This window comes from Manacus candei, unplaced genomic scaffold (genome assembly GCF_025592945.1).
Source record: "Manacus candei isolate 608988 ecotype Guabito, Panama unplaced genomic scaffold, ASM2559294v1 h1tg000003l, whole genome shotgun sequence".
In the NCBI taxonomy this organism is placed as follows: domain Eukaryota; kingdom Metazoa; phylum Chordata; class Aves; order Passeriformes; family Pipridae; genus Manacus; species Manacus candei.
This window is the reverse complement of record NW_026138051.1, coordinates 474,209-490,845: the sequence shown is the minus strand read 5'-3', so window position 1 is coordinate 490,845 and position 16,637 is coordinate 474,209. Positions and strand designations below refer to the sequence as shown.

At 56.2% G+C, this 16,637-nt stretch overlaps 1 protein-coding gene across 1 annotated transcript in view; it reads right to left on the bottom strand.

Annotated features, from left to right (window-relative positions):
• AR (androgen receptor) overlaps positions 1-16,202 on the bottom strand; it is a 37,387-nt gene extending 21,185 nt beyond the window's left edge. Inside the window, exon 1 of the mRNA XM_051783644.1 lies at positions 15,163-16,202. Coding sequence (XP_051639604.1) covers positions 15,163-16,046 — 884 coding nt within the window. The 5' untranslated portion in view covers positions 16,047-16,202. The remainder of the gene's footprint in view (positions 1-15,162) is intronic.
• Between the last annotated feature and the right edge of the window lie 435 nt (positions 16,203-16,637).

The following is a 16,637-nucleotide window of genomic DNA, read 5'->3' as shown; positions in this document are numbered from 1 at the left end:
CACTGTCAATTCTGAGACACTCTAATGTTGCCAGGAAGAAGTGCTGCCTTTAAAAAGGCATTGCCTGTGCAGGACATCCTCAAATGCAGTATTAAAACTAAGTAGCTTTCCCTCCTGCCTGGCCGAAGGTCTGTGACTCACACCGAGGGGCCAGACCCACGCCCAGCAAAGGGCACGACTGCTGACTTCGGGCACATCCTCATGTCCCCTTGCACTGCCCTTTGGCTGCCACTGGCTCCAGCCAGTGTTGAGCTCAGCCTGTGCCTGCAGCCACCATACCACGCTCACCCACATAACAAGGCCTGCAGGGAAACTTTAAAGCATCTCATCTGTTAAAATGCTGTGAGCAATTCAATCTATGCAGCCGTGGACATTGATTTTATTTCCTTTCTTCTAAATAGCCTTGAGTGTGTTTCCAATCTGCCCGTGCCTTGTTTTCATCTGTGATGGCTGGCAACAGAGGCACAATAGCATCTGAGAGCAGAGAAGGGCACAGTGTGAGCCACAGGCCTAGTAAACATACATGAGAACTGGATCATCACCAGATTTAATAAAATAAATATTAGCAGATGACAACGGATTTTTCAAACATCCCAGCAAGGGGGGCTGGCTGGAGGAAAATGCTTTGGAGAAGAAGAAGGTCCTTCCACCAACAGCTCTCAGGAGCAGGCTGGGCTCTCCAGTCCTGGCACTGCCTTCCAGCCTCGGGGGCACAAACAACTTCCACAAGTACAGCTGCACACCCTTCTCAAATCTCCAAATTAAACTCTGTTTTCTCTTTTCAAATACGCTGTTTATTTATTTTGACAGTTTATTTTTCACATGGCAGATCCTCTTAAAGCCTCCCCACCCCCAATCCCTGGCTCTTTTCCCTCCTGTTCTTTCTGCTGTGCACTAAGGCTGCTCCAGCCTGCTGCTGCATGGAGCCAGCCACTGTTTGTCCTGCTCTCAGGAGACAGCCCCAACCTGCCAACCTGACTGGCCAAGGCACTGCAGGCCCTTTGATGGGATGGATGGCAGAGCCATAGCATAACCCAGACCTCTGGGAGGCTCCTCATTTAACAGCAATCCTGGGCTCTCACCTTTCAGTCATCCCCAAGGAAGAAGCGGAAAAGGAGGTTATAAAGGTGGCGAGTTTGCCACATCTGGAATGCAAAGCCCAGGCGAAGCCACCCTGCAGCCTCTGCACCTCACCAGTGGCTGTGGCAGAGGTGCTGCCTGCATTGGGGTACAGCTGAGACCAAGACTTCTGCCTTGAAACCTGAGCTCCAGCCAGGAGCTCGGGGAGCAGTTTAAATAAATCAGCTCAGAGAAGAACTGATTTCCCCAGACAGAGCAGGTACCTACAAAAAGAGACAGCACAAGTGCATCGCAAGGTTACTTCAGATGGGAACTCACCTGATTACAAAGCACGAAGGGGACAAAAAGGAAATGAGAAGCAGCACGGGCAGGCTGCAGCCTTGAGGAGCACCAGTGCCCTACACTGTATCCTCCTGGTGACTGCAGAGTCACCTGGAGTCACCAAGGACAGGACCTTGGTGTCCTTGGTACCCAGAGAGCCCTACTTAGTTCCCAAGGAGACAGTCTGTCCTGACTGATATTTATGCAGTTAGTTTAATCCACACCATAAACTTCCATTCTCAAATCCATCTCCTCTGCTGACAAAAAGAAAATGTGCCTGTAAAGAAAATCACAAATAATGAGATACTTGATCCATACATTTCATGCTCCAAGAGACACGGCCATGATTCCAGACAGGGTACAGACTTACAGTTCCCAGGAAATTGTCCAGGGTACCATGGGCTTGTAATGCCACGTACCAACATCTGTGCCTGTAGGAGGAATTCTACCTTTCCCTCTCCCAAAACAAAGCACAGTGATGCTTATGAAACCCTCCAGAAGAGGGAATGATGCTTATGAAACACCCTGGAACAGGGGATGCAAGCTCTTGGTGGCTTTTCCAACAGTCAGTGTGCTGGGCGGATCTCCAGAGGAACAGAGCACTGGACCGGTGTCCAGCCACGAGGCACAGCACCTTGGGTGAACCAGTCACGTGGCCTTGAGGCATTTCCACAAACCACTTGGCCAATCAAAGAGGCACCATCGTGTCCCAGACTGAACCCAGCAGCTGCTGGAGGGTGGGATGATGGGGCACGGATGGCACGGGCAGGACGGGGACTGATGTCAGTGCCTCATGCAGACTCCCTTCTCAGCTCTGCTCTGCTCTGCTCAGCTCTGCTCTGCTCAGCTCTGTTCTCCAACCCAAGTGCACCTTCTGGGCAGCAGGACGAGCACTGCAGCCGCATTCACCAGCCTTCTGACATGGAAAGGACCCCTGGGCCCGCATCCTGCTGGGGGCCATCGGCACAGCACTCCCCGTCACCTCCAGCCCATGGGCAGCACATCCAGGCAGCCAACTCTCAAGCACCTCACCCCTGAGCCCCCACTGGGATCACCTCAGGGCACGCTGGATCTTCCCCTGCAGCCATCCCTCCGCAGGGACCAGGGCACTGCACCTCTGCCCACGCCCCGGAGGAGGATGCTACTGGGACAGGGTGTCCCTGTGGTCCCCCAGCTAACCACAGCATGTGGTACAGTGCTGCCGAGAGAAACCCAAGGTGAAACAATTCCAGTGTCACACAGAACTCCAAAGGTATTTGGAATTTAACTTGGCAACAAGGATCAGGTGGTGCTGGTAGTCGGAGGTCAGTGGTCAGCTCCCACCTGGGCTGCTGAGGGATGCCAGGATTCATTCCCAGACACGGATATTTAAAACACAAAATATTTTCCCTGCTTCTTTGGCAGTGGGATTATTGCTACGGAAACCAGTGCTACAAATTCTGCATTTTCATTTCTCCACTGGATGAAGCATGAGGCAAAACCAGTCAGATGGCAACAAGGGCAGGACCCAGCGTGGAAACACGAGGAGACCACAAATACCACGGATTTGGCACCCGCCCGGGGAGGCACACGGCATGAGCCAGCACTCTCCCCCTGGCACAGAGCCCTGGGGATGGACAGGCATGAGAGGAAGAAGCAGAACCTCCCATCTCGGGGAGCAGCCCCCGCTCCCACCCCTCTCACAGGAGGGATGCCAGGGCTCACTGCGGTGGCTCTGCACTGCTGGTCCCACAACTTACCAGCAGAATTGGGTTATTTTTAGGCATGTTTATACCAAGACCAAACCTTTTCAGAGACACAACTGCAGAGGCATAAAAATCCTTTTCCTTATTATGTCTGGAAATGGATATAAGCTCTATCTGCAGAATTTCCCTTCAGCTCTGCTGGCAAAGCATTGGGTTTCTGAAGGAACTTCACAACTTGTGCAACACTATCATGTTCCTGCACCCTCCAAGCGGATCGTGCTGTGAGTCATCCCAGACAGCATAAACACACTAATTATAACCAAGGTTTCACCTACTTAGTGCCAGGTCTCCCTGGCACTCTTAGCACCGATCTCAGCAGCACAGGCAACATAGAGGCAAACTCCTCAGCAACCCATGGCCACCAGCTCACATCCACCGGGTCCTCCTGCTCCATGGCCTGGCCTTCCCAGCGTGCCCAAAGCTCACAGCTGCCCACACCTGTCAGCTGCAGCAGGACCGGGGCAGGAGTGGGGCAGGGCTGGGGCAGGAGCGGCACAAGACCGGCCCCTCAGCAAGGCCTGGATGGATGGATGGATGGATGGATGGATGGATGGATGGATGGATGGACAGCCAACTATGCTGGTATCAACCCCACTAGCACGCACCCCTAACCTGAGGCATCCCAGCCCAGCATAGACTGGGAAACAGAACTTTGATGCCAGTTTGCTCTTTCAGTGACACCAGGCAGGGACAGCCAGATCTGTCATTTTGGGGGCTGAGAGCATTTCTGGGGAAATACAGAAGGCAGAGCCCTGCAGTGATGCAGCAGTGCAGCTGGCTGATGCCAGGGACCCACGGGCGTGGGAGGTCCTTCCATCATACAGACCCACAATGGAGCTTTCACCAGCCCTGCTGGGCAGCAGTACCCAGAGAGAGCCGTGGCGGTTTGGCGATCAAAGCCCTACCCCCTCCTCCTCTGCTGTGCTCTCCCGAGCAGGCAAGGAATGAAAGCAGACAGGAATCGTTTTCTTTCAAGCCCGCCTGCAAACCAAAACACAGATGCCACATCTAATTTTAGGCCTCCCAGCCTTGAGAGTGTTCTCTGAAGTCTCTTTGAGCGAGCAGCAAGATAGTCAGCTCAGGACGTCCTGCCACAGCGGCCGCGCGCCCGCCTTGACCCCGATTCTGAAACGCCAGGGGGGCAGGGGCAGAGCCCCATCCTCTCCTCCAGCCGTCAGGGCACAGCATGGCCAGCAGTTAACAGATCCCCACTGATCCCAGGGGATCCTGCAGAACACACTGAGCTCCCTTCATTAACTGGAATCACGTGCAGAGGGACTGGCTGGCCACCCTGCCAACCCCAGGCTGCCACCTTATTCATACTGAATATGACAACTGCTTCAATTCAGGCCATAATCCAAGAATTTAAGCACCCATGTGGCAAAAGGGAGGCTGAACTGAGCAAAGAGAGAACCGCTGCCCCCTGGGCTCCCCTTAGCTCCCACCTCAGCTCAGCCCTGCCCGACCCTCGGCACAGCTCCAGGGCGATGTTCTGTCCCAGCACTGTGCTCTGCTCCCCCTTCAAAGCCACCCCAGACACAGTTCAGAACCAAGGACCCAGCACTTGGCACAGGCTGTGCTGTAAACAAGAAAGGGAAAAAAATGCCTTTGCTGCTCTTGTTTTTCTAACCATTTAAAGATGCTCCCAGGAGACTTGGGAGCAGACTGGGAAGTAACAGGTTTCTTTGCAAGAAGATCCCATTACCAGGGAAAAGACTTTTTGACCACAGGCACCAAATACTGAAAGGCAGAAAACGAAATCCACGTGAACAGGCTGAGTTCACAGGGATGACCTCACACATCCTGAAGCACAGGAGCACACACAGGGACGAGGCCCTGAGCAGCCTGGGGGGTCACGGGTCCCCCCGGCCCCACAGCTTCAGGCATCAGACCCAAGATAGACAGGTGCCCCATAGCCCTGCCCTGCCAGAAAGCGGGAGAGGGGCCAAGGGTGACCTGAGGGGCTGGTTCTCAGTGTCTGAGCGGGGAGAAGGAGCCATGCCAATCCCACATCGAGCCCTGTGCCGCCCATGCAGAGGCTCACGGAGCCTCAGCGGGGGGCCAAGGCCACCTCTCCTCCCCACGGGCAGCACGGGCCACAGCACCTGTTCTCCATGGACATGTCTGCAGAGGGAATGCTGCAGGCCCCAGGGCAAGGGATGGGTATGTTCCTCATACAGAAGAGAACACACACACTAATCTCTGTGTATGGTGTTCACAGAAAGAAGAGGATGAACATCCACAAATGTGCACAGGCACATACACAATCCAAGAGAAACTAAATCATCTGAGCTATCTTTGCAGGGGAATTTCATTTTCCAGTTAATGCACCTCATCACTTCCTAGATGAAAGCAATTAATCTGATCTGCATGAAATTCCTTTCTTCCTTTCCCATCTCAAGAAGAAAGAGAACTGCTGAGATACTCTGCCCCAGCCCTCCCAATGGCACGTCAGAAGATGTGTGGATGCTGCTCTGCAGATCAGCACAAGGGGGAGGAGGCAGGAGCGTTCACAAGGAAATTACCAATACAGAAACTTGTGCCTGGGCTCTGTTCTCAGCACACGGGCCAAGGTCAAAGCATTCTTTCTGCCATTTTTAACCAGTAAAGAAGCCAGAGCAGCTAAAATATGTAACAAGAGCCAAAGTGCTGAGGGGCTGGTAAAAACACCAGAGAAGTGAAGTATCATCTTGGGAGACATGAGAAACCCCCTCCAGCCATCTGTAGGCAGAGAGAGCACGGAGGGAAGGAAGTAAAGCCCAGGGTTTTCCCACCTCATCCCAGAGACTGAACACATCCTCTCTAAAATGTATTTTGGAGATCTGCAGCCTCCCCTCTGGCATTAGTGGGGATTGGTCCCACAGGCAGCAATTCCAGGAGCCCTCAGCGGGATGGGAATCTGGCAAAAGAAGAGGCTGCTGCAACAGAAGGATTTGTCCCCAAGGCTCTTTCCAAAGCCAGCGGCTGCAGCCAGCCTGTTTCTGGTCCTTGCTGGAGCTTATTGGTGTGGAGGGAGAGAACACCCACCAGCCTGCACCCACCCAGCACACACCCACCCATCCTCAGGCAACACCAGTGCATTGAGGCCAGGCTGGACGGAGCTTAGAGCAAGCTGGTCTGGTGGAAGGTGTCCCTGCCAACGGCAGCAGAGTGGAATGAAATGGGCTTCAAGGCCCCTTCCAATCCAAACCATTCCATGAGTCTATCATCAGATTCCCCAGGCTCCAGCAAGAGCTTGACCCTGAGCCCCACGGGTGGTGCTGGCACCCGGATCAGGCAGCAGGCACCCAGGACATACCCCCAGCACTGCCTGTCACAGACACCTGGCTACAGACATTAAAGGAGTTAAAGACAAATCGTTATGACTGCGGCCATGCACAGCACATGAACAGCAGCCAGGACTCTGCGTGGAGCTCTCAGGCAGCTCTCGCTCTGCACAGCCTGAGCAGGGCTCTGCCAGCCCAGGCACACCCCAAATGCGTCCCAGGGGCATCCAGAGATCTCCAGGCAGATGTGTAAAAGGGTAAATGTGCTTGTGCCTGGGTGTTTGCCCCAGCTAAGGCTGCCCACAGTGCTCCCTCCCCTCATGCCAAGGATGGCCCAGACCAGTACTGTCAGTGTCCCAGTATTGGTGGTTCTGCACTCACTTTATCAGCCTGATTTAAGCCATCTCTTTTGCCCCCAGAGCTGTTTGGGAAGGGACAGCCACTTTCCTGTGTCTTGAGTCCAGCACAGTCCATTCACCACCTCCAGGCAGTGCAATGGAGGCACCCACTCAGCCCCCCCAACAGAAACACGAGCTCATTCCAGTAATCACTATATACTTAATAGTGTGCACTCCCTCCCTCTTTGATTAGCACAGGGAAGCCACCAGGACACCTGCAGAGAGCACTGGTGTAATCCACCCCTGCGGACACCCGAGCTACGTGGAGCCAGATTAACTCAGGCAAAGGGCAGCAGCTATAAATACCTGGAAAACTGGCTTATACTTCTGAGATTATTTCTACTACTGCAAATCACCTAATCTGAGGTCCATGTCCCTACAAATCATTCCCATCACTTCTGAGGACAAGCCAGCACTTGACTTTGTTTTCACTATTTGCAGATGCCTCCCTGGGGGGGTCTGGGGAGCTCCAAGCCACAGCACAGCAGGTGACCTCCTTCTTTCTGGCCTCTGCTCAGACTGCACGAAACAGGGAGAAGGCAGCGAAAGGAGAGCAGTGAAGCCAAGCTGAGCCGAGGTGAACAGAGCCTGCCCTCCCATCCCACCCCCTGCATGGGTGAACAGAGCCTGCCCTCCCATCCCACCCCCTGCATGGGTGAACAGAGCCTGCCCTCCCATCCCACCCCCTGCCAGCGCCGGCAGCCGGCGAGCGCGGCGGCTCCTGCCCGATCCCGAGGCACGGTGCTGCACTCCCGTAACCCCACTCCTGCAAACACTATCCCGGGAGCGGGACAGGGTCAGCCCTCCCCGAGGGGCACTGGGGTCGGCAGAGATGAACAGGCCAATGAACGGGGCACAAAGTCCAGCACACGGCACGGTCCCCAGGGACGGTCTCCAGCACAAAGCCAGCCTGGGCCCCAGGACCCCAGCGCTGAGTTGCCAGGACTGCAGCCACTCATACGCACCGAGGAGCTGCTGCCAAGCCACAGCCTCCTGTCAAACCTCATCCCCTGCCTGCAGAACAGGGGCAATTCTTGTTTTCCACAATTGCCTGGAAGATGAATGAATTGCTGTTCATGAGTGCTTCAGCAGTAAGGTGTTGCTGAAGCACAAAGTACTACTACTGGGAGTATTTTTTTTACTGTTAGAGGATACTTTGAACCTCATTTAAAAATACGAGCGAGGGGAACCAGGGTTGCAATGGTGAGATTTAAAGCAGAACAAAGCACAAGCACACGCCGCAGTACCCGTGAGCACTGCCCACTGCAGGCAGCTGACAGGGGTGAGTAGGGCACCCCTCACCGTGGGGATCTCCCCTGGGAGGCTCCTCCATCCCTTTGCCCCTCATCTGGAGCTGACAGGGGGATTAAGTGCAGTTGGACATGGATGAGGTGCATGGGCAGGTCAGCAGAGACAGAGACAGCAGTGGAAGCAGTGAGGAGGGAATTTGAATGGAGAACCTCTGTCACAAGTCTTTGCCCTGACAACTGGGCCAGTTCCTTTTCATTTCAATGAGCTCCCTTGTACCACTGTTAGTGTTCACAAACAGAGCCAGCTCTGGTCCCCACAGTGTGCAGCGACGGTCGATAGCAGGGCCACCTGCCACTGCCAAGGCCACCTCCGGGCACGCCTGCACTGGCCACACACTAAGGGCTGATGTGACTATCTGCCTCTTAATTGTTTACTGGGCATAAATCCCTCCTGTGCACACTGTCTCTTGGCTCTCTGGAGGAAAAGAAAGCTGGAAGGGATCCAGTACCCCCACAGGAAACACTGCCATTGCTGCTTCCCTAAAACATGGTGCAGACCTGGGCTCATCCGAGGCAAGAGGAGATCACTCCAGCCAATGTTCATGTCTTACCCAATGACGACCCCAATGAGAGGTGCCTGCGCCCTCTGTGCCACGTGACCACCTGAATGTGGTGTCACAGAGCCACCCTCACCAGCTGGCCCAGGCTGTCCATGATGGCTTTGAGGCATTTGCTTCACCTCAGTTTGAGGTGCAGATGTGCCTTTTGCAGAAAACCCTCAAAAAAGAAAATTCACTTGAGATGAACAGGAGGAGGAGAAGCCCATGGCTCCCAGGCCCTTACAGCAGCTCAGCTCAGCCCAGCACTGCCTTCGGGCTCACAAGGCCATCCAGCGGTTTTTCACTTGCAAATATGTCCAAGACTGCAAAGCCCCTGGAAATACATTGGGAATGTAGCGGGAACCAAGCACCACAGGCAGAGCTGATGCATCTCAAGACACAAGGTCATCTTGCAATACACCAAACACAAAAATTCTCCTTCTGTAACTCAGGTGTGTGTGGGCTCCTGTGTCAGGTGTTTTGGGCTCCTGTGTCAGGACCATCCCAGACACCACTGCAGTCCCAGGGCTGACATAATCCCATGGTACCCATCATCCTATGGCACCATGCTCCCAGGCCTCATGCTAAGTGGCTGTCCAAGGGGAATCCTCTTTTTTTCTACATATTTCCAATGTCTCAGAGCCATCCACAGCTGCACAGATCTCTGTGGTCTCCCAGGGCAGCTCTGAGAAACAAACAGTTTTTACTAGAATTCATAGAAAGTCTCCCACAGAATAGTTTTCTTTCAGTAAACACTCATTTGATAAATTTAAAACATTCCACAGGATGATAAAATAAATACAATTATTTCTTTTGTAATTTTAGCCCACAATCACTAGCAGAAAGTATCCACTGCAAACCCAAACCCAGCAGCCTCCAGCGAGTGCTCCAACTCCAGACAGCAACTGCCAATGGAGAACTGTCAAACTGGGACAGCCACCTTCAAAACAGCAATTTATAAAATATGAATGAGGGTCTGTGCCAAGACAGGAGTTGAATTAATGGGAACGACAGAAAAACACAAAGAACTGACCTACTGCTCTCTACTACAAATTATTCTTAACCCTGTGGAATGAAATTGCTTTCATCACATCAAAACAAAATATTCCCATATGACTACAACATTTTCAATATCTTAGGAAGTTTTAGGATTTCTTCCTGCAATACACGGCACTGTTTCCAGCCTTCCTCCCAGCTCAGGAGCACGCTCTCCTGCCATGCAGACTTTGCCTTCTGATCCGCTCCAGCTTTCCCGGTGCCTGTTCCTCCCGCTGCCCACCCACAATCCGCCTTCCCCTCCCCTTGGGACGCGGCAGTGACCCCTGGCACAGACACAGAGCGGGCTGTTGTCTCTGCCAGCGCCCAGCATGGCCTTGGAGCTGGCATTGCCCCTCGGATGCCACTCGCCTTCGCTGCCTCGCTACAGTGTTTCTGCTTTGATCCTTCCCAGGGCTGTCCCACACCTTCCTCACTCTGAGAAAGGGACCAGGGGCAGTGACTTCCAGGAATCGCGGATTCTGTGGCTCTGGGACACGGTCCCAACTCCACACCCACTGACACCCGTACCCACGGTGGGGTTCCTGCCCTGGGAGCTGCTACCCATCCCCATGGCAGAGATCTTGTCCCAGGGAATGGCACCCTTGGACTACTGCCCCAGGGGTGACTCCTGTCCCCTGGACTACAAAACACACTTTATTTCTTATTCTCAATCAGCATTTTGACACTTCGAGAACATACTCCTGTCCTCAAAGCAGCACCAAAGCACTTCCTATTGTTAACTGGCTCTTGAGCTGGAATGAAGTTCTCCTAACAAGAAAACCAGTGGTCATGCCAAAGACTGGCTGCAAGGAGTAATGCAAAGCACAGCTCATCTGTGCAATAGATAAATACCAAGGAATCTGTAAATAGCAGGAAGAATGTAAAAGCTGCACAAGCAGAAGGAGAGCTGTCATGGGCAGATCCTGACAGCTTTTGGGGCAGATCCTGTACAGCTTCCTGCTCGGAAGCCTCGGGAATACAGGATAGAGCACACAAAATGCCTATGTGACTCCAACCCACTGGTGTCCTTCAAGCTTTCTGTGGATTATTTCCTTGGCAAAGTTTTCTGATTTCTCAGCCACTGCTTCCAACACCAAGTGCCCCATAGAGCCTGATCTTGCACTGCAGCCAGCATTTGAGAGAAACTAGGGCAGAATAATCATTGCTGATACCAAGCATGAGACTATGGAACCAGTTTCCAGAGGGTATGAGAGCTCAAAAGTTCAAGACGTGAAGAAGAGGATAGGACAGCCCAGAGGAAGATGGGGCAAGGTCTGCCCTTGAGCAGTGAAGAGGCAGAGATGCTGTGTGCTGTCAGCAGGTGTCTGTCTGTCCCACACAGACACCCCACGTGTCTGCCCTCCACAGCCCAGCCCCTGACAGGTGACCCATCTCTCCTTCCCAGTGGTAAAGGCAGAGCTGGAGCATGAGAGAGCAGGGAAGAGAGGGAGGGAGGGGAAAAGGAGGAGACCGTTTTATGAGGCTCAGTGTATGTTCGGGAGGAGGCAGAGTCCTGCAGCGCCTGCTCCAGAGCAGTGTGGGGCAGCGCCCGCTCGGCTGCTCCCCTCGGCCCGAAGGGTTCTCCTTGCTGAGCACAACTCCAGCGTCCTGATGGCTCCAGTTACCTGGCCTCAGCACATCACTTGTTTCACAACCTCAGCTCCAGCCGTGAGAGATGAGCACCCTGCCACAGCCTGGTAACACGGCAGCTCACACCCCTCTGAGCCCCGAGTTCCCTGGTCCAGCCCCAGTGCTGCTGTTACTCTGTGTCTAACACAGCTGTCCCCTGCCCCTCGGCAGGGAAAGGATTGAGAGGTGCTGAGGAAGAAATTTGTTGGTTCCTGATAAATGGAGAAGAGAAAACAAACAACAAGCTTGACTCTGCCAAGCTCCCTGTCCCTGGGTCTGTATGGGCTGCAGGGACCGGCTGCCCACACAGCGTTCTGCCACCCCCCACTTGCTTCCAAAAGAAATATTTACATCCTATGGCCAATCCCCAGAGCAGAAAGGTCACACTGACAATAGCAGACAGGAGGGTCAGCCCCTTCCCAAGGGCTTTGGAGTCCTGTCAGCACAGAGCTGGGGGTCCCCAGAGCCCTCCTGGGACAGGGATGCTGGGGCAGCTGCTGCTGGGCAAGGACTGGGAGTGAGGGCAGCCCTGAGAGCGGCCTCCTGCCTCATCTCATCTCTCAGGGTCAACAGCTGCCCTTCATCCCTTCATCTCTTTGTCAGAATCTTATCTCCTCCCTCCACAGGCAGGAATTACTGCAGGTGTTATCTGTAAGCTGTACCACAGTTACAGAGCTGAAATGATTACAGAGCCCTCAAGCCAGGTGATGCATAAACATGTGGCACTGGCCCAACCTGATCACAGCTGGACTGGGAAGAGGAGCCACAGGTAGGTGTGACCAGCAAACACCAGGATTCCAACCAGTAGCAGCAACAGGTAACACCAGTGATAGCAAATGCCACTTAAAAACATCTGAAGCTACGTGGACTGCAGATTTTCCTGAGCCAAGAGATCCTTAAATCCTTTTCTCCTCTTTCATTCCATTGTTTTGGTAGCAGTTCCTTCTCTGATTCCATTTCAGCTTAAACCAGAGGCCAGCCCTCCCTCCCCACCGCTGTGATTCATCTTCCAAGTCATTCTGATGGTGGAACCTTGGATTTATTCTATCAGTGCTGTGTCTTGCTCCTGAAAAAGGTTTTTCAGTCACCTCAAAGACTGCTGGTAGTAATGATGCAACAAGCAGAGCACAAAGATGAACAGCTCAGAGTCTATGGAGTGACAAAAGCTGGGATTACTTTGCTAATTACATGTAGGCACAACTGGCCCAATGAAGGACACTGTACCAAAAGCTTTAAATTAACCCAAATTGTATTAATGTCCTCAGTCTTTCTGTGTGATGTGTCCGCACCTCTAAATCCAGACACCATCCTGCCATCCAAAGGGGCAGAAGTGACTACACACCTGCCTAGGAGCAGCAGCCATCCCAATTCCCCCCAAATATTAACAAACTGCTTATGCTTTAGTGTCATATGAGGGGTGTTTGACTCTAACTCAAAAAATACCTATCCATACCTGGCCACAACTGCAACAGGGCAGAGCTGAGCTTGGGAGAGCTTCACCTGGAAGAGCCACAATCCTGCTGGCAGACAGTGGGACCATTTGGAGAGGGAAGCAAGTGAGAGCAACACACCTTGAAATGCTCCTTATTCTCCAAAGCAGGCTGTGTGTGCCGCTGCCCTCACCGGCACCTCCAGGCACAGGGAGCAGAAGCACCAATCGCCTCAGGCTGGGTGAGTACCCAGGAGTGCCCCCCACTGCCCTCACAGAGCGCTGAGGCTGCATCCTCTGAGGCTACGAGGGGAAAGCTCGCTGGGCAATGCCATGTAGGACAGGAGCTCAGACCCAGCACCAGACACAAGCAGGGGGGTGCAGGTCCAGAGCCAGTCATCCTTCCATCAGGTAATTTTACTATAGAGCCTCTTAGCTCCCATGACCCTTTCTCCTCGCAGGCATTGTTGCCTGTAATGCTGGTACACGACCCACCAGGCTCCAGCAGCAGCAGAGCTGTTCCTGTGCTGGCACCGCCACAGATCCAGGAGAAAACACAAAGCTGCAGGAATGGGCCAGCAGCACACTGTAAAGCTAATGGAGGCTTTGCTAGGATGAAGTGTTAAACCTGGCAGTGATTAACACACATGGCTTCAGCCAGACCATGACAGAGCATTCCGCTTTCCTTACGGTGTTTGAAAATTGCATCTGAACACAGAGAAAGGATAAATTCCGTCAGTCCATCATACCGTCACAGCAGCAGGGTGGTGCTGTACAAGCACTGAAGTTCAAAGGACAAGATATTGGTGTTGAAAAGGTCACTGTGCCAGCTCCGAGACTCCGCTGATCCCACAGAAGTCTGCATGGGGAAGCAGGACGCAGTCACGGCACACTGAACAGAGCCGCAAGGAAGAGGAGGATACAGCACTTGCCTCAGGAATGAGGGAAATGTCATTTATCTCTAAGGCATGACTCGGGCAAAATGTACCTGCTGCTGTCTGGTCCAGCCCCCACGACTGCCCACGGACCTCCATGGGAGCCCAAACCTGCTCTCCTCAGCACAACGTTCCCTGTCCGTGCAGGATCCTGCACAGGCTCTGCAGGCAGAGCGGCTGCACGGCCGAGCCTTCTGTCAGCACAAACCTGCATCACCATCACCAGTATCCAGAACGCTGAACTTTTCCAACTTGATTCCTCCCTGCTCCCTCTGTGCTGATTCCAGCAGAGATTTATCCAGAGTCCAGAGGCATACCCGGGACTTGCACAGCTCCTGCCACGTACGAAGCTCACAGCTGGATGATGCTCACAGCTGGATTCTTTTTGACCTATCTTTAATTTTATCCCCTTATTTTTTGCCAAGCCCTCAACTTCTCTGTACGACCCCCAGTAAATCACTGCATGGATGGAAACTGCCACAGTGCCCAAACGAAGCCATGAACATTTAATGCACAAACAAGCCCAGAGGCAGCACAGTCGCCCCGTGCTAATTTAGCAGGAAAATGTAGTTGTTCAGTTCAGCCTTTGCTCCCACCATCCCGAGCACCACAGGGTGAGCATGTGGATGCAGGACTTCCTTGACTGCAAACCTCAGCTGAGGCCTCACACACTCGTGGCTGGGGCTGCCTCTGAGCCAGCAGAAAATCGCTTGCGCAGCCCTGCCTCCCTCCCGTTTCCATCAACACGGCCGTGCTTTGCCGTGCTGACAGGTGAGCACGCAGGTACTGGTTTAGATGCTGTACACGATTTTACAGAGGTAGTTCATCGCCTTTTTTTGAGGTTAATTCACCAGGAAAAATTACTTTTGATAAAATCCTACCTCTCAAACAAACTTCTCCTTCCCTGCTGCATTCCCAAAACCCATTCTAGCTCTACTTTAAAACACATTTTCTACCTGTACTTAAAACAGCCCGGAAGCACAGGTGATGTTTTTCTGCCGCTACATTCGGGGTTCCCTGCTATGCACAGCGCATTCCGGGCGCTGGGAGAATTTTAACTAGATCTTAAGATCCGTCCGTGCTTCAGGCACAGCATCCCGATCCTGCCCACTCCCAGCGGCGGGGAGCGTGAAGAAATGCGATAAACACAACGATCTCACGAAACAGCGCGGGCACCGGGTACTCCAAGGTACTCCTGGCACGATCTCGCCTAGTCAGTCCCAACCGACAGCGTCCCGGCAAAAGGGAAGGTGCGGCAGCGGAGAGGGGCACCGAGGACAGAGCGGGGCTGGAGTCGCGGGGTGCGCGGGGCAGCTGCGGAGGCAGAGGGGCGGTCAGAGGGGCGCGGTGCAGGGTCGGGGTGAGGGGTGCAGGATGCCGGTGCCGGTGAGATGCAGGACGCGGGGTGCCGGCCGGCGCGATGTGGGATGCAGGGTGCAGGATGCCGGTGCCGGTGGGACGCGGGTACTCACCGGAGGTCGCCGTAGGCGCCGGCGTAGCCCTCGACCCAGGGCTCCAGCTCGCTCTTGATGCCGGCGGCGGGGGCAGCGAAGGGCGCCCGGCCTGGCGGGTACCAGGCGTCGGCGGGGCAGTCGGCGGGCGGCTCGGGGCACGGCCCGTACAGCTGCCCCTCCTCGGCGAAGAAGGTGGGCCAGGGGGGCGCGGGGCCCGGCGGGACCAGCTCGGTCCCGAAGCGGCACGGACCGCCCCAGCCGCCGCCCGCCGCGGGCCCCGGCCCCGCCGCGCTCTCCAGCTTGACGCGGCCGAAGCCGCGGGGCAGCCCCGGCCCGGCGGGCGGCTCGGCGGCCAGGGCGGCCGCGAAGGCGGGCGGGGGGTCGCGGGCGGGCGGGTGCGGGGCGCGGGGCGGCCCGGCGGGCAGGGCGAACATGCAGTCCTCGCGGGGCAGCGGCTCGGCCGGAGCCTCCAGCGCCTCCAGCGCCAGCCCCATGGAGGCGGACACGGCGCGGCACAGCTGCCGGGCGCTGTCGCCTAGCGGGTCGTCCTTGTCCGCCGGCTCGGCCTCGGGCGGTGGCAACAGCGGCATCGATCCCGCTTCGCCCAGCAGCTCCCTCAGTTCGCCGACGCCGGGGAAGGACGAGCCGATGGCGGGGCCGGCGGCCGGCAGCGCCTTCCCGGCGGCGCGGGGCTCGGGGGGCGGCAGGCAGGCGGGGGAGCCCGGCGGCGGCCGGGGGCTCGGCGGGCAGGGCGCGCTCGACGGCAGCTGCCCCGCGCCCGGTTCCTCCCGCGGCGGCTGGAAAGCCTCGCAGACGCTCTGAAAGAAGCTCTGAAAAGCCCCGCGGAAGGTCCTGCCACCCGGCCGCGGGTAGACGCGGCCGACCCCCAGCTGCACCTCCATGGCCAGCGAGCGCGGCGGCGGCGGCGGAGGAAGGCGCGGCGGGCGCGCAGAGCTGCGGCGGCGGTCCCGGCCCGACCCCGCGGGCCGCCTACCCTCGGCGCTGCCCCGGGACGCCCATCGCCGCGGCCGCGGGGCGCGATGCTCGGTGCGCGCAACAGGCAGGGAAAGTTGGCTGCGGGGGCGCGGGCAGGTGCGGCGGCGGAGCGAGGGGCGGGCGGGGGCGGCCGCGGGGCGGGAGGCGCGGCGGGGAGACCGCCCCGCGCCGCGGCTCCGCCGCGATTAACCCCGTGACGGCCGCGGCGGCAGCGGCGCCCGCCCGGTCCCCCGGCGGCCCCGGCGCAGCGCGGACGCGGAGCCGCAGCCCCGCCGCAGTGCCCGGGCTCGGCGCCTCAGCGGGGGATGGCAGCGGGACGAGACGGCCCGGCCCGGCCCGGCCCGGCGGGGACAGCGCCCGCCACCGCGGCCCCCGGACGATCGCCCGCCCCGGCCCCCGCGGCCCGGCTGGGCGGAGCGGGGCAGGGCGGGCGCGCGGCGGCGGCTGCCCCGGCCTCCCCCCGGCTGCCGAGAGCGCGGGGCCGTGCAGATCCCCGC